This window comes from Equus asinus, chromosome 1 (assembly GCF_041296235.1).
Source record: "Equus asinus isolate D_3611 breed Donkey chromosome 1, EquAss-T2T_v2, whole genome shotgun sequence".
Lineage (NCBI taxonomy): Eukaryota > Metazoa > Chordata > Mammalia > Perissodactyla > Equidae > Equus > Equus asinus.
In genome coordinates, this window is record NC_091790.1 from 115,200,765 (window position 1) to 115,222,467 (window position 21,703).

The 21,703-nt window shown below is 40.5% G+C and overlaps 2 protein-coding genes across 2 annotated transcripts in view; one reads left to right on the top strand and one right to left on the bottom strand.

Moving 5' to 3' along the window:
- CD36 (CD36 molecule (CD36 blood group)) overlaps positions 1-21,703 on the top strand; it is a 263,195-nt gene that overhangs the window by 162,172 nt on the left and 79,320 nt on the right. The gene's annotated exons all lie outside the window — the stretch shown is intronic.
- On the bottom strand, positions 9,659-15,248 carry LOC139046133 (uncharacterized). Its single transcript, XM_070517080.1, has 3 exons — positions 15,215-15,248; positions 11,693-12,496; positions 9,659-10,292 (listed from the first exon to the last, which is right to left on the bottom strand). The coding sequence occupies exons 1-2, from the start codon at positions 15,246-15,248 to the stop codon at positions 11,694-11,696; spliced, it is 837 nt and encodes a 278-aa protein (XP_070373181.1). The 3' UTR covers positions 9,659-10,292; position 11,693.

A 21,703-nucleotide genomic window follows, 5' to 3' on the forward strand; every position in this document is an offset into this window, starting at 1 on the left:
AAAAGTCAACAAAAACAAAACCTATGCCACCACTATTGTTACCGTTATATCTTTAAAGTGTTTTGGTTTGATAGAGTCACCTATTAAGCTAAAAACCTCCCCGTATCATATTGAGTAATAGCATCAGAATGTTAGGAAGAGTGTATTTAGCTGCAGGTTCAAAGTTCAGAGTAGACGACAGGTGTTGTGCTGTGGGTTAGCATCAAGGAGCTCGGACTGAGCCAAGAGCAGAACAGAAAAGGCTGGAGAAACTGTGGATCAGTATCACAGTGATCTCTAGAGGGATAACGCAAGATATGCAAGTGAAAATCCTGGCAGCAGATCAGATTAGGCTGCCAGACATTGTAGAAGTGATGGAACAGTACAAATACTGGAGAAAATAGTGCAATTCAGGAAAGGGTAAGGAAGGGGGCTAGATCTTAGAAATGTGACGTTGAGCGGTGGGGACACCATCATTGAGAGCCAGGGCCCATCTGTGATGGGAGCCTGTACATTCACCGAGGAAAGGAGACTGAGTTCAAAGGGTAAGATAGAGAAGCATTTGAGTTATGAGTGACTGGTAAACAGTTCATTACCCCCTGAGAATTTTGTTTACTGAGCCCTTATCGCCTACCCACCTGGTAGGAGTCAGCAGAAACAGGGCTGAGGGGAGTTGCTTTCAACGTATACAGCTATGGTTTGTAGTGGATCTGGCCTTATAATTACAAACTGAAGAGTGTGAAATATGTTATATTCCTATGCCTCCTTTTTATAAACTCACATTAGATTCTGAGGACCCAGTCCGCTGACCTGAAGGAGAATTCAATCTCTGTTACCGTGGAGGTTCTCTTCCTTCCAGTCGAGATCATGGATGAGTTCAGCTCACAGCCTTTGAGATCCTGCCCCTTCCCCCAGGGTACTGTAATGAACCTGGAGGAAAGTCCTGTTTTTGAGACTTTTGGAATCCTGCCCATCCACCCTGTACCAAAGTCGCTTTTCCTTCCTCTCCATGCTCTCAAGCATAATCTCTTCAATGAGTCCAGACACTTAGAAAAGTCCTAATGTGGAGTTAACTTCAAGTGATTTCTATTTTCTGCTCTACAAGAAACTTTATCGTTAGCCAGCCCTGATGGCATAGTGGTTAAAGTTCGGCGTTCGCCGCTTCGGCAGCCTGGGTTCATTTCCTGAGCAAGGAACCACGCACTTGTCTGTGAGTAGTCATGCTGCAGCAGCAGCTCACAGAGAACTAGAAGGACCAACAACTGGACCATACAGCTATGTACTGGGGCTTTGGGGAGGAAAAAAAAATAGGAAGATTGACAAGAGATGTTAGCTCAGGGTGAATCCTTTCCTGCAAAAAGAAAAAAATCTTTATGGTAAGAACACTCCAATGGCATAACAATATGTTTAGAAATAAGGTAAAGAAAAATGAAGATCAAACCCATACATATTTCAATAATTTATCTAATCACTTTCCTCCACTATGTTCTCTCAAAGAACGCTTGTTTCCCATTCCTGGGTGACCACACACCATACCCTCTGTCGCCATCTCTACCAACACCAGAAAGCTGGAACATGTACATGTCATCCCACGTGAGGATGCTACCCCAGCCTAGTGTGACGTGTACACAAAGCAGCACCTTTTAACAACGCAAGAACTAGGGAGCTGAGCTTGGGTACCAGGATAATGTTTGACCACCTCTCTCAGGAGCTCACTTTTCTTAATCTCGCTTCTTCCATCACCATCCCCCAGGGTCTCAATCTTAGAGAGGCTCTAGGGCCATTTGTCCTCAGAGGTGTTTGTCCTAAACATGAGCAGGGCTGACCTCGAGGTGGCTGAATGAAGTTTCTGTTCATTATTGGTAATTACAGCAAGCCACTGAATCCTATTCTCCAGCATCCTCCTAATCATCCCTTTGCTTCCACCACACCTATAGCAAGATCTCCTGCTGATATTTTCATGGATTAAGCTAGTTGGCCTCTTTCTCTCACCCATATGAGGTCCAGGCTTTCAAGGGTGAGAGAAGAATGGGAATTTACGGAGCCTAATCTCTTACGGGACTGGAGTCGTCTCACTCTGTAGCCTACCTGCAAATTTCAGCTGCTCAAACCCATGTGACTCTGTTCCGTCCACATCAGCTGGGTGTTATTTTCTTGCAGCAGGGTCAGGTATGGTTCACGCTGAATGTTCTTCTTTCCCATGAGCAAAGCAGGAAGGGCTGTGCAGTGCTGGAAACTCTTTTGCAGTTGCTCTTACGGTGTTTCCTCCTTGAACAGCGCAGTGCTCTCCTTCATTGCAGCCTTTCTCAGCCAGGTCCCTCGTAAGACCCACAGCATAAATCTCCCAAAGACAGAGCACAAGAAATGCCATTCTAGATGCACAGGAGAGAAGTTACTTTATTCCACACAAGGGACCCCTGAGGATGTTGGGGCTTGATTCTCTTGTAGAGCGCCAGATGAAAGACTATAAGGGACCCGGTTTCCTCCTTTTGTTTTTTTCTGTATGGGCTCCTGTGGGGTAGCCTGCGTGTGTGTGGTGAGGGGAGAGGCTGGGGATCAGAATCAGAACTCCTAGGAAAAACATGTTAAGGAGAACCACTTTCCTCTGATGATGAAGCCTCAGGTTAACCCATCATACGTGCAGCCTACACCAGTGTTCTCAGGAGAACGTGGCCAGGCTGGGCTGACATGTGGAAGCACTCAACTAATTGTTGGATGAAGCAACTTTCCTCACGCTCCTGTAGCTTCGATCTCGCCCATTCTATGGACTCCTTCTCAGCAGCAGGTCGTCGTGCTTTGAGTCTCTCCACCCCCTGCCTCAGCTCCTGGAGCCCCGCTGTTCTCCACCACATTACCTCCCGTGGGCAGCCAACTTTCCAGAAGGAGTTGCTTGTGCTTGCCCTTTCCCTCCCAGTCCTTATCCCTCTCTGGTTGACATCCACCCCTAGAAATACCCGTGGTCAGAGTCAGCCATAACTCCACTTGCTAATCTCCTGTTTGAGAAATACTCTCTTCCTTCGTTGAGAAATACTCGTCCATCAACTTGTGTGACCTCAGACTCTGTGTGTTTTTTTATTCTTCCTACCCTAAAGGGTGCTCCATCTGTCTCCTGTGCATGCCCCTCTTTCTCTGCCCAGCCATTAAATGTACTGGGCATTGAACATACTCCGGGTTCTGGCCCTGCCCTCCCCCACTCCCCGTTGTCCCTGGGCCATCTACCTTCTCCTTTGGCTTCAGTTATTAGTCATATGCTGGTGCTTCCCAGTCTGCCTGTAACTGAAACAATCTCCTAAGCCCAGAGGTGTACATTTCAGTACCTACTGGACACCGCCACATCCCACAGGCACCCGAGACTCCAAAACTCAAAATCTCCAAAACCTAACTCACCATTTTCCCCTTAAAATCCACTATTCCCTTTTGTTATTTTTACCATTTGACACTTTCACCCAATTCTCCCACCCTGCAGCCTTGAAACCCATCAGTCTGTCCTCTGTATCTATGAGCTTGTTTTGTTTTATTTGTTTTTCTAAGATTCCACATATATGTGAGCTCACATACACCACATTCTCCTTATGCATTCACCCATCGAAGGACACTTAGGTAGTTTCCGTATCTTGGCTACTGTATATAATGCTGCAATGAACATGTGAGGGGGATGCAGATTCTCTTTGACACAGTGTCTTCCTTTTATTCAGATAAATACCCAGAAGTGGAATTGCTGGATCATTTGATAGTTCAATTTTTAATTTTTTGAGGAAACTCCATATTATTTTCCCCAGTAGTTGCAACAATCTACCTTCCCACCAGCAGTGCACAATGGTTCCCTTTTCTCCACATCCTCACTAAGGCTTATTTCTTATCTTTTTGACAATAGCCATTCTAACAGGTATGAGGTGATATGCCGTTGTGGTTTTGATTTGCATTTCCCTGATGACTAATGAGGTTGACCATCTTTTCATGTACCTGTTGGCCATCTGTACATCTTTTTAGGAACAATGTCTACTCAGATCTTCTGCCCAGTTTTTAATTGAATTTTTTGGTTTTCTTTGGAATTCAGTTGTATATGTTCTTAATATATTTTGGATATTAGCCCCTTATCAGATAGGTGATTTCCAAATATTTTCTCCTATTTAGTAGGTCACCATTTCATTTTGCTGATGGTTTCTTTTGCTGTGCAGAAACTTTTTAGTTTGATGCAGTCCCACTTTTCATTTTAGTTGCTTTAGATTTGGATGTAAAAAAAAAAAATCATTGCAAAGACCTATGTCAAGGAGTTTACCACCTATATTTTTTCTAGGATTTTAATAATTTCAGGTCTTACATTCAAGGTTTTCATCAATTTTGAGTTAATTTTTGTGCACGGTGTGAGATAGCGGTAGAGTTTCATTCTGTTGCATGTGGCTGTACACTTTTCCCAGCACTGTTTATTGAAGAGACTATCTTTTCCCCATTGTATATTCTTGCCTCCTTTGTCATAAATTAATTGACCATATACGCATGGATTTATTTCTGGGCTCACTATTCTGTTCCATTGATCTATGTGTCCATTTTTGTGCCAATATCATTCTGTTTTAATTACTATAGCTTTGCAATATATTTTTAAATCAGGGGGCATGCTGCCTCCAGCTTTGTTCTTCATTCTCAAGATTGCTTTGGCTTTTCAGGGTCTTTTGTGGTTTCACACAAATTTTAGGGTTATCTGTTTTATTTCCTTGAAAAATTCCATTTGAATTTTGCTAGGGATTGTATTGAATCTGTAGATTGCTTTGGGTGGTGTTGATATTTTAACAATATCGATTCTTCCAATCCATCCATGAGCATAGTATATCTTTCCATTTATGTGTGTCTTCTTCAGTTTCTTTCATCAATGTCTTGTAGTTTTTAATATACACGTCTTTTGCCTCCTTGGTTAAATTTATTCCTCAGTATTTTACTCTTTTTGAAGCAATTATATAGGGGATTGTTTTCTTAATTTCTCTTACTGATAGTTTTTGATTAGTGTATAGAAATACAACATATTTTTTATATTGATTTTGTATCCTGCAACTGTAATGAATTTGTTTATTAGTTTAACAGCTTTTTGAGGGAACCTTTAAGGTTTTTGATATGTAATATCAAGTCATCTGCAAACAGTGAGAGTTTTATTTCTTCCTTTCCAATTTGGATGCCAGTTCTTCCCTTTTCTTGCCTAATTACTCTGGCTAGGACTTCCACTACTATGTTGAATATCATTCCAGAGAGTGGGCATCCTTGTCTTGTTCTTGATCTTAAAGGAAAAGCTTTCAGCTTTTCACCATATGATGTTAGCTGTGAGCTTGTCATATATGAACTTTATTACGTTAAGGTATATTCCCTCTAAACCTGCTTTGTTCAGAATTTCTATCCTAAATGGTTTTGAATTTTGTCAAATGCTTTTTCTGCATCTGTTGAGATGATATATAATTTTTATCCTGTATTTTGTTATTGTGTTATATCACATTGACTTATTTGTGGATGTTGAACCATCCTTGAATCCCAGGTATAAATCCAACTTGATAATCGTGTACGGTACTTTTAGCATATTGTTTAATTCAGTTTCTAATATTTTGTTGAGAAATTTTGCATCTATGTTAATCAGGGATATTGGTTTGTAAATTTTATATTCTTGTAGTGTCCTCATCTGGTTTTGGTGTCAGGGTGATGCTGGCCTCATAAAATGAGTTTGGAAGAGTTCCCTCCTCTTCTGTGTTTTGGAAGAGTTTGAGAAGGGTTGGTATTAATTCTTCTTTGAATGTTTGGCAGAATTCACGTGTGAGCCTTTCTGGCCTTGAACTTCTATTTGTTTGGAGATTTTTATTACTAATTCAATCTCCTTACTGTAATCAGTCTCTTCAGATTTTCTATTTCTTCATGATTTAGTCTTGGTAGGTTGCATGTTTTTGGAAATTTATTCATTTCCTCTAGGTTGTCTAATTTGTTGACATATAATTGTTCGTAGTAGTCTCTTATAATCCTCTGTGTTTCTATGGTATCAGTTATAACATCTCCTCTTTCATTTCTGATTTTATTTATTTGAATTATGTTTTTTTCCTGGTGAGTCTAGCTAAAGGTTTGTCAATTTTGTTATCTTTTCAAAGAACTAGTTCTTAGTTTTATTGATCTTCTTTATTGTCTTTTTAACCTCTATTTCACTTATTTCTGGTCTAATCTTTATTATTTCCTTCTTTCTCTAACTTTGGGCTTTGTTTGTTCTTTTTCTAGTTCTTTGAGATGTAAAATCAAGTTGTTTATTTGATACTTTTCCTAGTTCTTGAGGTAGGTATTTATCACTATGAACATCCCTCTTAGAACTGCTTTTGCTGCATCCCACAAATTTTGGTATGTGTCAAAAGTCCATAAAAAACAAGTAAACCAACAAATCGCTTAAGTTGAAATTAGTAAATGTTTATTATACACAGTTTTCAAACTGGGAGTGCTCAAACCAAAACATAGAATGAGGCTGAGAGGATATTGTTATAAAGCAGCTTATATAGTGTGAAGGCAATGAGTGTTTATTCTTCACAGTGATGGGTTACAATATGAAAATTTTCTTAAATAGAAGAGTAGTGGTTATTGGTTACCTCATATCAGTCTTGGGAACAATTTAAGTTTTGCTTATGATCTTCAGATACATAAGCAAGAAGGGACCCAGGTCAAGTTAATCTCACTAGTTTTGCAAAATAAGTTAAATTAATTTTTGCTTGTATGACTAATCAATCTTGTCTGCTCTGGGAACTTTCAAGTCTGGTCTCTGTTTGTGTTTAGTTTTAATATGTTACATTTCCATTTTTTTGTTTGTTTCAAGGTATTTTTTAATTTCTCTTTTGATTTCTTCTTTGGCCCATTGGTTGTGCATGTTGTTCAATCTCCACATACTTGTGAATTTTCCAGTTTTCTCTGTGTAATTGACTTCTAGTTTCTTCCTTTAAAGCAAAATATTTGCAAACATGCCCAGGGCCCCTCATCGCTGGCAGACGCAGGGCCTTGCCTTTGGATTTTGAATCAGGTGCCCCCACCTTGGCAGCCTGATCTTAGGGAGCCTGAAGTGGTGTGTTCTCTTCTGGATTTCCAGAAGCCTTCAGCAGCACTCAGAGACCCGTAACTGCACAAGTGACAGGGCCCAAGGGTGCAATTACAAACTCAGTTCCGTCTATGCCCGGTTCTGCATACACATCGGTGTGAACCACCCCTACCAGCTCCGGTGTTCTTTCATCTTCCATCCTTTCACAGTGTGTCCAGCTTTCTCCGTGGGAACCCTGGAATTCTATGACCTTACTCTTCTCCATGTTCTTTTCCTTGAGTCTTGAAATTTTTCCTACGATTATCACTTTTAAAACACTCCATTCTTTGCACATTTTTTTCCAGTTCATTATCATCATCTCTTCAATGAGCATTTGCTTTTACGAAAGATAGTGGAGACAGTTGCCTTCAACCAGCTTTTGCTTTATCCTATAAAAATAAACATTAGTGACAAAGAAAAGCAAAGCCCTCAGTATCTACTTGAAAGAGGGATGGGAGGAGGTACAGAGAGAACAAATTAAAATTAGCGTCTCAGAATAATGCTTTGGAACTTCATATAGTCAAAGAAGGGAGAGACTGTCTCACTTCCTGACTTACTGGGAGGCCTGGCCAGGAGTGGACCCAGCCTTTTGGGTCATGGGGAGTGCAGAACTATGAGTGTCTCTCACATCACCAGACCTGATGCCAAAGGGCAAATATCAGAAAATCAGCCAACATGGTTTACAAGTCCAATGTATTATGGTGTGTCTGAGTCTAAAGGTTAAAGCTAGTGCTCTTACAAAAAACTCGGAGTCAAGGAGCCACGTCCAACAGAGGTCAGACTATGAACAGTAAGGTGTAGTGGGGGTGGACGGGAAAAAATCCCAGAGATGTAGGTTAACATTCAAGGCTGATTTCACATATTTCCTGATTTGCCCCAGTAATCCTGATGAAGGCAGCAATCCCTGTTTTTCATTTTTATTGTAGAAAAAGAAAAAAGCCCATAAAAAAGAGCCTACTGTGCACTTCTGTCTTGCTTTCCTTGGATTCAGAAATACAAGTGAGCCCATTGGGTTGGATGTAGTCTGTGGCAACAGGTGTATCATGTGGTTGACCTTGAGCGGTAAGGCCTCCGACAGGCCTCATCCTTATCTGAGATCCCACAACCAGGGCAGGTGGATATGTCGGTGGAGGAGGGAATTACAATAGATATACTCAGTGCTGATGACATAATTCAGAAGTGAAATAGAGAGCATAAACCATTTAGATGTCAATGGAGCTGTGAGTTCCTAGATGGGACATATCAAAGAGTAAAGGAGACCTGACCGATAGATCTCAGTTTCTAGCTTGCTCTCTCATGTGTAGGTCTAACACTCACCCCTACCACCAAACATTACAAGGAGCAACAGTCATTAGGACTTTGAATGGTATTCATTGCATTAAATCAAATGTTGTAAGTGAGGTCGTGTGTGCAAGCCCTGTCGTGTCTGGCACAAATAGATAATCAATATTCTTATATGAGGCACAAGAATGTATTAGGAGACAAGCACAGCAGCTTCCCAAGGCCCAGTTAGGAGAAAATAAATTCAGGGACTTTAATTCATTCAAAATGAGTTTTGTGATAAAGAGTCTAACTCCTAGAAGAATTAATGAAGAAAAAGTTAGACTCATTTATTCAAGAGCCAGGGAGTCACAGTAAAAGAGACCTCAGCAGCAAGGCCGACTTCAGGGCCAGGGTGCTGCCCGATCTCAACATGGGACATCTCCTGACCTGAGGCGTCTAGTCCGGCCGGTGTCTTGGAAAGGGCTGAGCCTCTGGTGAGACCAGTGGCCCTGCCTACAAACGCTAGAGGAACTGGGGTCTCAGAACCAAGAGGCCCAATCTGGTCACAGTTATCTCAAAGACAGTGGAGAATATCACTTGGGGCCTGACAGTGTTGAGATGCTAATTTAATAACAGGTTGGTGCTACACCCAACATATTTGGGTTTGAAAAGAATTGTGATTTTACTTTCGGTTGGAAAAACTTGACAGCAAAGAGAAACACACACAGAGCGGCAGTTATACTTCTGATAATAAATTTCTTAAAAAGTTTCTTGCCCCTATCTCAGCAGGAGGTTGGTAATATTGCTCTTTAGAAACAGGAGCCTTCTCCTGTAGCACAAACTCAGAGAACCAGCAAGCAGAGCTTCTCATGTCTTTCCTCCTGTAGAAACTAGTGTTTGGAATTTTTGAATAAAGGCTCGCCATAATCCTGAGGGAGCGATGGTCTCACTCATGTCATCACATTCAGATCGGCTTTTTTATCAAATGTGTCACTGTTGCTAAATTTATGGTGTTCGCATAACTATTTTTAGAATACGGTTTGTGTTGGGACTTTTCAAAGGGGTATATTTTGTCCTCATTGCTCTTTCTTTCTAAAGTGAGGAGTTACAGGGAGGATGGCCCACTAATTAGGATAGTTTATTACAAAATGTGGATGACGATGAGAATTTTGAAGAAGGAGACACCTGGAATCATAAATGGGAGATTGGAGACGATTTCCAGAATTATGAAAAAACAAAAAAAAAAAACCAAAAAAAAAACCCCACTACTAATCCTGAAACCCAAAAAGGTCCATACAGGGATGTATGAAAGGTTAAAAAGCAGGGGAATACGAGAAGAAGGGCTGTGATGGGATTTATTAAACAGAGAACTTGAAATCCAGAAGGTGGGTTCCAGTTGCTTTGAATGAATTTCATTTGTTCCTCTGCTAGCTCTTTTCAATATCATGTATTCTATAATTCGTTGCGAGTTTTATGTAGTTAGGACGAAGTTTTGTTCTTGAATCGAGCTCCTGGCATCCTCTGTTTTCCGTGGAGTAACTTACATTCTAACAATTCTAATTGGGAAGACACATTGTCTAGTGTGGTTTATTGCACATAAGGACCACCAGTAAGTATTTGTTGTGTGAAAAGACTTGAGTTTAACAAGATTCCTATTGAAGAACGGAATACAAATGTGCATACTGCTTTGCCATTCTCTACAAATAATGCTTCCACGGGGGAAGGAGGCTTTACTGCCCTGGCTTTAGTCCTAGCCACCCTGATAGACTAGACTCAAGTGTTGCTTCCCAAAAGAACCCTTCCTGGGCCCCTCAGAACAGGGACATCCCACCCTAGTGCTCCCAGCGCACGTTTCTGCCCCGTGCTTGCCACGCTGTCTTGCATTACTGCTGCCCGCTCTCCGTGCCTGCCTTCTGGACCAGACTGGAACTTCTTAAGGGCCAGGAATATATAAGTGTCACATCCTCCATGTCTGGAACACAGGAAATGGTAAATAAGTGTTTCTGTAATAAATGAACACACAAGATATTGTCTGTTTTGCTCTGTCACTATTTGTAATTCCACTTCTCCGTGAAAGAACAAATGTGCGTTGTAAAAGTTAAAATACTTGGCAAGATGAGGTCATTACTTCTCAATCTTAATGTGGCAGTCATCTGTACACACCCTAACATGTCTATCAAACAGCTTTTGTGGGAAACAAATTTATGCCATGTAACGATCTGGGGAGATAATTTGTAAGGATCTGAAATTCTTAGAACATATTTTTTGAGAATCTGCAGTTGTAATCACTTATCTCAACTAAGCACCTTTAAGTTTTCGGTTTAAAAGCTAATAATTGAAGTGATAATACAACATGATTTAACGACTTTGAAAGAGCCTCACCAAATAATGAGGTTGAAGTTATTTATGACAGCTTTAGCCAAACAAAATAAACTTACCAATACAAATCATCTTCAAATTCTTCCAAATAAGTATTAGGACACTTCAGCTATCTATGAAGAGCATTGGAATTCTCAAAAGAATTATTTCCTTTAAAATAGAAAATGTTCTAAAACGTGTAGGTCTTTGGTTAGTATGGCTTAAAATCATTAAAATACGAGTGATATGTAAAACTCAGAGGGTGACTGCATCTCTTGGTTAACAGAAATTAAGCAGAATCAAATTTAAACTATGCAAAATTAATTTTACACACTTCAAATCAAAAATACAGAATTTGAAATACATTATTGAAAACCGTGAGGCAAGCACATCATTTTTACTTAAAATCGCCCTCCCATCCCTACTCCTGCCTCGTCTCCACTCCACACTCTCACACACACCCTGAAAATGTGTGCTGGATTCGGGCGTGGGGTGCCTCAGGCTTTGGGTGTCGGGTAACCCAGGAAACCCTAAGGGCAGATGGAGTTGCTGAGTGGCACTTTGCCTCCTGGGTGCCTGCTCTCCTTCTCAGTGCCATAACCCAGCTCTGCAGACCTTCCTGCCTCCATATCTGACATTCCCATCCTCTCCCCACACAGCCCTCTCCAACCACTTCCCTTTGCCGTCAGCACCAGCTCTGAGGTTACACTCTACCCATCACTTTTGTCTTGTTTTGAATTGAGCAGCACAGTGATCGTTTAAAACATGGCTCTAGCTATAACATAAAAAGAGCCCGCTCTCCAATCAAAACCAAGCCTTAAAATGCTAACATCCATCGCACTTGTTTAAGTGTTGCTGATCTTAAACGTGAAATGAGCATGTCTTCAAAAGGGGGGACAAATGGAAATGACGCAAGAACTTTCGATCATGGGAGAAGGAGGGAGAGACCAACCTAGAAAAGAGGAATTTCTCAAGAATGGGAGGTCAGGTAATCAAAATGAAACTTCCACTTACTTCAGACTTTTTCCTGAGAGGAGCCTGCGAGCTTCGTCTTGCAAGGGAGAATTTCTGGGGCTCCACAGCTGTGCCCACCTCCTGCCTGGTGCCAGGCTTTGTCACAGGCACTGGACCGTTCTGCAGAGAACAAGGCTACCAGGTTAGCAGGGCAAAAGTTCCATTTAACAGACGAGAAAACTGAGGCCCAGAGAGCTTGCCCAAGTGAAGTGGTGACAACCGCGTCAGGAATCCAGTCTCCTCTTTGCTCTCTGCAGACCATCATTACGACCCAGACTGTCAGGAAGTGACTTAATGAAACATTGTCAAGTTTTCTCTCATCTGCTGTCAGCACGTCGGCCAAGGCGCCAGGCAGGCAGAGGCATGCCAGCACATTGCATAAGGGCCTGGATCCAGTCATCAGAGACTGTGACACAGGACCACGTGAGCAGGGAGCCAGAGACATGAGACAGAGTGAAGGAAGAGAGAGAAAACTCGAGGCCTGCTGCCACATGGCACCAGAAACAGAACCGCGGTCACGTGCTTCTGCAGCCACGCCATCAGAGGGTTTACTGACAGACAGAGGTCCAAACAACATCCAGAATCCATTAGATGAACAGGTGTTGGGCCTCTGGACCCAGGCACCATCAAAGATGAGAAACGGACGTTTCCTCCGCTGTACAGAGCGCGTGGTCTCCCAGGGGAGCTGGACCCGCCACGGGGCAGTGAAGGCCTGGAGCGCTCGCCATATTGTTTCTGCTTCGTTTTCCTCTGAAATTTGTTGCCGGCTTTGTTCCCAAGGATCGTGGGTGAATTGGGATAAGTCTTAGAATGTCATTTCAGGCAATCTCTGAAATCAAATTTGTTTTACAAATTTGAAAAGAAAGGGGTTTGACTTCTTATTGCATTTTTCCCGTTTTAGGCACAACCGTTTTCTGCTCACCCTCAAACAGTTGTTTTCTAAGATTTTTGCATATTTGGCAAAAAATGGGTAGTCAGTCCACTCTGGTTTTATATACAGCAAAGGTTAGAAAAAGATCGTGGAAGGGATGCTTGGCTGATGTCTCCACTTGTTTCTTGTGAAAGAGCCTCAAGATGGTACTTTTTTCAAATATCAGCTGTCATAGACCTTACTGCCACCAGTCACCTGTACGCACGATTTTCTAAATAGCTTTAATATTACAAAGAGAAACATTCTGGGAGTGGGTGTGGAACAGACGTCTGGATGTCGGAGAATGTGGGATATGAGCTCATTCTGTTTATTTACAGCTTGATTTCCCTGCGGAGGAAACGTGTTCCCTTGTCATCTGCAGGATCTCCCAGGTGGAAGTCAATTGTTCTTAATCGTCCTGCTTGCTCTTTCAGTCAAAGTTCTTGGGCTTGAAACTGATTTTTCTCCAAGGCTGTATAAATCTTGGAGTTGGTGAGATAATTTCGGAAAAAAGCAGCATAGGCTATGAAGGCAATGATTTGACACGCTTTTTTTTTTTTGAGGAAGATTGGCCCTGAGCTAACATCCATGCCCATCTTCCTCTACTTTATGTGTGGGAGGGCTGCCACAGCATGGCGTGCCAAATGGTGCCATGTCTGCACCCGGGATCCGAACTGGTGAACCCCCAGCGGCCAACGCAGAATGTGTGAACTTAACTGCTGTGCCACTGAGCCAGCCCCGACATGCTATTTCTTATAAGTCATTAAGGAATCATCAGTTGTGTCATCAACTCCCCCAAACTGAATGAAAACTAATTTTAAACTGAATTAATACTCATAAAGTAGTTGTACAAAACAATAGAAAGAATATTGTTCATGAGGCAATGCTGGTTCTATTTCTCAGAAATAAACATTTACATTTTTATTTCTTATGCTCTGACATAAACTAAGAATGTAAGCGTAACCCTGGCAGGTAGCGTCAAGCAGTATTTCCTTGGAAAAATATTCAAACCATAGCTTGCATATTGTCTCTCTTGTCATAATTTTTTATTTTTAGAAGTTAATAAGTTTTTCCATATAAAGATGAGTGTGTTCCTTAAATATAATTAGGAAAATATTTAAAAATAAAAAGCATATATATGTATTATTTATTCCACTAACTAAAGGTGAACACTTTAAAAGGTTTTGTGTATTTTCTTCCAAAGAAAACCTACTTCTTATGGCTTAAGAATGTCACTTAATGGAGATCAACTATTATATAGTATCAAAACATTAAGGAATTCAATATTATTAATTAGGATTTGAAAGGAATAATAGAAATAAAATAGTCAAACTTACTGAATTCAGCATGCCAATTAGTCCTTATTCACAGAGGCATTGCCTCTATTGGATTCATATATATTTCTTTGGTTGGAGTATTTTTCTGATATTCTATTCTGATAATACCTACTATTACAGTTCATTTTGACCTCCTAGATATTACAACAGCAAATATCTACAAAGCATAGTAGAAAAAACTTTGACTCTGATTTCAGGCCCTTTGTTCATCTCAATTTCAAATTTACATAATGATGAGTCCAATACATCACCCACAATCTAACCATCAAGGGCCCAGGATTCCGCTGCCTCTTGTTCATCGCTGAGAAAAAGTGGTCCTTGGTCTTAAAAAGGTTAGTTTGGGCAACTGAGTATTAGGAAATCGTCCAAGTGACAGTGTTTGGAGAATACAGATTATTAGGTGCTCCTCTAGACTTTCATTTCCCTTTCAGAACTTTAGTTTTAAGGGTGAAAACAGTAACAACCGGCTACCAGGGTAAGGAAGGATGTTATAATCAAACTAAATTTTGACACTTGATGAGTAGCTATTCCAACAGCAAGAGTAAAGAATAATGCCTGGCTGGTGAACAGGATGGCTCCCTCATCTCGTGGATTGTCTGCACTGCAGTGTTCTTCACATGAGAGACAATGAGGCTTAAGTAAGACGGTTAAGGTGTTAGCTCTCTGACTGCTAAATAACTGTAAGGTGGAGTGTGGCAGCAGACGAGGAGAAGTACAAGAGTAGGTATGAACTGTACACTGAGGGAACATGAGCCCTACAGCACGCCTCAGAGAGAGAAAATCAGTGGGTGTGAAGACCAGGAGTTTGCAATGGGGTCGTCCACGAATGGTCACGGAACCTTGAGAAAGGCATTCAACTTTTCTCCTCTGCCATCTGTGTGACTTGAGTAGCACTATTAATTTGCATTCACTTGAGCAAACTGCCTACGTATATGTGTCAGCCAGTCTGGTTTTCAAGTCACAAGTCATCAGAAAAATTTTTCCCGAAAGTCAGCATTACTCTAGAGAGAACAAATATAAGAAATCACCAAGAAGGGCTTGAGATTGGAGAGAATTCTGAGATCCAATGGGAAAGATAGTTTAGCTCGATCGTAAAGCTAAACTTTAAATTTGCTTGATGGTACAATAGGAAATCCTTGTATATGATGGAGACTGGTTGTTCGTGATTCTGATAGAATAGAGGATTGGGATTCGATCAAACTATTGATTGATATTTGATTATTCCATTAAAGTATTGATGAATCCACGCATTCAAAAATATTACTGAGCACCCACCAGGCTCTAGACGCAGTGATGAATGCAAAGCCATGCTCACTGCTCTCCAGGCGCTTCTAGTTTAGTGGATAATGATAATTAATGACACAAGGCAGCAACTGTTAATTTTCAAGAGTGTTGCTGAAAGTAAATTCTCCAGGAGTTCATAAGAAACAATCTCTCAGAACAGAGGTGATCTTAAAGTCTCTCACAGCAATTTCATAGGAAACTACATGCTCAACTAAATGTACATGCTTCCGCAAGCAGAATCAGTTGATGTTTCCACAGAATTCCTTGTGGCTTGATCATTGCCATAAACAACTTATTCTTTATTCTTGTTTTATAACACGGCTGGGAGCAGCAGTAAGCATAAATGGAGACGCTGGTAACATTCTCTGAACATGTTTCATATTTCATATATTTCATATTTCATAGATTTCACCTAGGTTCTTGGTGAAGGAGAAAAGAATTTGCTTTGATAATGTCTCGATTCAATCTCTTACATTGCAGTTGTATAAATACATTTTAAAATTTAATTAAGTCACCAGAAAAGTTAACCTAACTACTCCTTCCCAAGGGAAACTGTGATAGAAAAGCATAGGTGGCAAGCTGTTTGTCTAATAATTATTGAAAGGACTACAAAAGGTTTGTGAATTCATAGAATTATCAATGGAAAGTTAGGTGAAGGTAAGAATTTTCATTAACTCCAGGAAACCATTTAAAGGCGTACGCTGAGACTCCTCACAGGGTCCAGAGATGTAGATATCTTGTCTGGTCCTGATGTACTCTGTCTACAGGCCTCTTACAGCTTCTAGAGGATGTCTAAGAGTTGCTCAGTGATTTGAGACAATGAGACCACTGTTGAGACTGTCCTCAGGATATTTCCAAGTTTGTTGCAGATCAGATTGCTGTACAAGTTACTTGTTTTCTATGGTTCCTTCTTGTGAAGGTGGGAGTGGAATTCTCAGCCTGTGCAAAGGAGGAAGGGGATATAGAAATCCTATTTAGTTGCGTAGTCTGAAAAGATTTTCAAAGATGGCAAAGGGAAGCTGGGTGTGGGTAGGAAGAAAAGGAGGATGGAGGGTCCCTGGTCATGTACACCTTTCGTTTTTAGGGCTTCTTTGGTGCTCGCTGGAGTGTGGGAAGGTTTGCTAATGTGATTGGGTAAAACAAACTAGTTCTCTCATAGGGCCACAGCTGACATGGCTCAAAATTGTAGGGTGGGTGACTTTGTCCTCAGAGTGTTGCCAGCCCTCTTGCTAATGTCACCTTGGCAGCACATCCATCTCTCCAGTGCCTATTCTGGTCCTCAGAAACACGTTTCCTTGACCAGCTCATTGGAACGGTTTGTCCAATCATTTTCCATAGAAAGCCTTCAGTGTGACCGGCTCTGCGCTAAACAAGGGTGAGCTCACCACCACTGAGCGTGACTGGCAGATAATGGAGGCAAACCTCCATGGGAATTTATGTTATAATGTGACAAAGTCCCACATTTGACATTCAGGCAATGGAATAGAGTTCTCATTTGAGGTATTGTCAAGAAAAGTAGAGTTAGCATTTTTGGACTCTGATTTATATTATCGTTTTGATCTTACAGATTTCTTAACACTGTAACTAGTGTATTATAGCAGAACAAATCGAATCAATTTCTTCTGGCGTGTGAATTGGCATGCACTCAAAACAAACATAAAATTTCATGACCTTTTTTGACTTTTCCTAGCGACTCTTGACCTAGGTCTTTGTGATTCTAATCTAATCTCTGATTCAGCTTACAACTTCCAATGTCCACATATCCATTTATTTTTTACGTGTCCTCCATGTTTCCCTACCCAGTCATCAATGCCTTTTGGGTTGAATATCTAAGAACAATTTGCCATCCAAATGGCAAAGTGGAGATAAACGTTGAAGAGCGAGGGTGGTCATATAAGGTCATTATGCCTTTATTTCCACCTCTGGAAAGTCCAAAAGCAGAGACAAAAGATGAAGAAAACCATGACAAAAGTGATCTTCAGATATTGTGTTTGTGAACAAGATGAAAATGAAGTTGACTTTTAACTTTACAGGAAGAGAAAAGTTCATAGGAAGACACCCAGGCCTATGTGCTTCTACTGCCATTAAAAACACAAATATGCCCATTAAAAAATACAAGTATTTTCTGCCTTACTAATTTTGTGTGCAACTAAGTCTTTATATGAAAGACTGTCAGTCTCCTATCGTCTGTAAGTTTCCTTGATGAGTTGATGTCCAATAAATCTTGATCAAGAGTTAGGCCTTGAAATTTTAACTGCTAAATTCACCCTTTTCTATGTTGCGGTCATTATCTTTAACTTGAATTTAAAATTCCACAGCTCTGTGCTTCTTTTTCAACACGTCACTAACATTAGGGACCAGATGTTTCCTTTAGATAGGTTAGGGTTTCTTCATTGCTTCCCTTTTTTCTCTAATGAAGAATAAGATCATACTACTATTATCATTATCACCTACCATCATTATCCTCCATGCAATTGTTTGAGAAACATCACAGTACAGAGTCCTTGGGCTGGAAGCTTGGAATAACGGCTCAGGGACAAGAAAGGAAGCTCTAATGAAAAATGTGGAAAGGAACAAAAAAGGGAACAAACCCAGTGTATGGATATACTACATGAGGCTAGGAAAAAAATAGGCAACATTTTCCAACTTGCTTCACTGTCATGTTAATGTAGAAGGAAAATTGTCCTATGAGGAAATGTTCCAATTTGCATTGTTAGTTTAATATTCACATAAACTTTTAATAATTGTGTTTTAGGATATGACTGTTTCCATGGTTCAATATTCTCTTTGCATCATTACGTTTTCTATTATGTAACATTTAATGGGGAAAAAAATACTGACAAGGTTATTTACTATTACTCTTTTGGTATAACTTTTGCTCCATAGACCAAATAGAAACTATGCACCATCAAAAGGCATTCAGGATTGTACTGGCATCTATAAAAATTATTAATCAGATCCTATTAATTTATCATCTTTCTGCTGTATTTTACACATGGTAAAATTAAAGTTCAGAGAGGTTAAATGGCCTATGACCACACATCTTGTAAGTGGGAGAATGAGCACCCCTAGATTTCCTGATTCAGACCTGGTTAATTTTCAGGCACTCCCATTACATGAAAGCACATTTTTTTCTTCGACAATAAAAGAAAAATAGCATTTTTAAAATATATTCTGTTTTAGGTTCCTTACAGCTTTTCAAAACTCTTCTACCCAAGATTCAAATGAATCTCAACCAGGTTGTCACTTAATTTTCAAACATATTGAATTGTTGAGTCCTGTATTTCATTTAAATCTCATCATAAATGGTTACACAATGTTTTTGCTTGAAAAACTACATTATTTCTTAAGATCTCATTAGATTTAGAACCAAGGTATTTTCAGAGGAAAAAAACGATGAGGCAGTATCTTTTTTTTTTTTTTTTAAGCAAATACTGTATTTTACGGTTGAAGGCAAACTTCTTCAAGGTCTCATCAAAATCATGATGAGGAATCATACGCTGCCAGGGAAAAGAAGTCACTAAATTTTGCTTGTTTTGCATTTATGCCAATTCACAACCCAGAAGACACTGACTGGATTTATTTTGCTACCAAGTAACTTGATCTATAACATTTACAGAATATCAATAAATTCTTAAAATACCTTTAAATACTCAAATGTCTCTTTTAAAACGCATCTTACTGGTTGATGAATGAATTAAAGAGGCCTGAATAGACTTTATTTTTAAACTCCAAACTGTTGAACGCAGGCTGGTTGTTTGGGGCACCATCTGAGTGCGGAGGAAGAAGATTGAGTTTTCCAAGGTCTGAGAGCTCACTGGAAATTGCCCATTCAAAAAAATGAAGAAAGCTTAATGGCTGCTGGGACGAGCCTGGGCAAAGCCATAAGGTAATGCTGAGATCCACATTCCAGGCAAAGGATCTGTGGACACCAAGGCCAGTGAGGAGGCTGGAGGTTGAAATCAGAGAAGCACTCAGAGCTTGGTGAGAGACAGGAATGTCCTGAACACGGACTGGACGTGAGTGAGCAGGTCAGAGGGTCCCAGATGAGGGAGCTCACCACCAGAGTCCAGATGCCAGCAGTACAGGCTAAACTCTTACGTATTCTGAATGGAAACCTGTGTCAGCCATTAGCTCAAATGATTTAGGAAAATTCTCTTTCCTTCTTGCTGGGCTTTTCTTCAACAGGAATAATAACCTTTGCTTTCAATGAGACCCCCACCACCCCAAACACCCCTCTTACCTCCCCCCTACACCAGGGTATTTAAACTGGAAGTAAAAGGAAAGAAATTACATTATTATGTGTTCAACAACTTCTTGGCATCTGCCTGCTGGCAGGTTTGTGGCCCTTCCCTAGACATATCACATAACGTTGACAATTTCTGCAGTCTTCCTTCATTGAAAAATGCACAGTAGGGCCCCATCGAGAGGATCGACACCTCCTGTGGCAGCTGTTGAAATATTTGGGGGAATGTTAAAAAGAAATATTCTCAAGTTTCGCAATTGTGTGTCTCAGAACAAGAAGTCAGCCAAGGTTGCAGGGACCCATACTAGCGACTTGCATCAGATGTGCTGCTGAACCAGCACTCATACAAACCACACAGGAATGACACAAGGGATGACCTGGCTGGGCTTCCATGCCTTGGCCTGTACATAGTATCTGACTCTTTTGGACTAACAGACATAGAGCAAATCCACAGCCTTTCCTTAAAATGTCCCAGTTAAGTCAAAGAGGATTTGCCGTAGCCCACATTCAGTCAGAAAGATCACTGCTTCATTACGCCGTGTTAACAACCACCATCGGCAATGGCAGACGACAATGTCCTTCGAACGTTGTGTGTAAGTTAATCAATCTACTTTATTTGTGAATGAAAAGGCAATAACAAAACAAAACACATAACTTCCAGAAAAAGGCAAACTAAAAACTCCATCCAAGATAAAAATTCTGACACAAGGAACAGAAAGCTGCTATTCATGTTATCTACCCTGAAATCTGTGGTATCTACAAATGAAAAGACAAAGGTCAAAATCACTAAATTCATCTCAGATCTTTCAGGAATCAATGACCGTAGTGCCTAAGTCTGGTAACAAACCAAACAAGTATAATTAGCAAACATACCAGCTTTCTCTATCATCTACTACGGAGACCGTTGTGATGTGTTATTAATCAGTTATGTGAACTTTATCTCACATAAAAACGTCTCGCTGTGTAATATCATCGCTGCATCTCTCGGGTTTATGCCAAAACTGTTTCAATTTTGATAGATGGGAAATCTCTTCTCCTTGTACCTTGGTGGTTATGACCGATCCCCGGCTACATGTTGAGTCATCCGCTGAATCCCGGACGTGACCAGCGATTAGGGTCTGAGCTCAGCAATCACATGTGGACTTGACATGGCTGCCCTTATCTTCCTCTCAAGGAAGGTTGTTGTAAACAATTTACTAAAATAAAAATATTCCTTACAAGTATCTGGATGTTACCCAGAAAATGGTGTGGCGAAGAATATTCAATTCATGTGCTCATGGGTCCAGGTAAAATTCAGAAATCTGGTAATTTAATGCCAATTTTTGGATAAGGAAGATCATGGAGAATGAGGGATTGCAAAAGTTTAAGATAATAATATTTATAGCAGGGCAACAGTTAGTGCAGGCGTTTGAATATTGTTCTGATGTTCTTTCTTACAACCCCGAGACACTTGTAATTTTCGAAGAGAATAAGGAGAGTTAAAATAGCAAAGCCAAGGGAAAGTGTGAGCCAAGATAGTGCAGAGAATAAATGCCAACGACTGCTTTCCCAAATCTTCAATATTTCCCCAGTTCCTACCCAAAAGATACCTTGGCCAAACCTTCAACTACTTCTGTGATATTTCTCCAGTTTTCTTTTCCTTTTTTTCCTCCGTTTAAAAATCATTTCCTACGTTTTCAGTTGGCAGAACTTCGGGCAAAGTGAGCGCCCGCCTGTTCCCACACGTCTAAGGGCCCGCGAGTCTTTCTCTAGGCTGTGTGCTCTACCAGAAGCTCTTTTCTTTCCCCTTTGCTCTGGTTCAAATCCTACCCATTTGTCAAAGTGTGACATGACATCCTGCTACTGCCTTTCCTCATCTCTGAGGGCTCCAAGCAAATTACTGATGCAATCTTAGGTGTGATAACTAGCTACCATCTATTATAACTAGCTATTATGTAAAGCAGTTTCCTCAAACACTGATTTAAAATAGTCAGGGATTAACCAGGATAAAGCTGGTCAATGTGTCTGTTGCAATTCCTATTTTAAATCAACTCAAAATAGAACTGCCTAAAAAAGAAAAATAACAGTTTGAAATCTAGCGGTTGTCAAATGTGTGTGCATCCAATTTGTCAAAACTGATCACTGCCAGCTACATGGACAGCTTTAAACACTTAAATTTTAAACGACCATTATTCCTATTTTTACAGTGATTTTATAAATCATGAGTTAAAGACATTGAGAAACCTGAGGATATT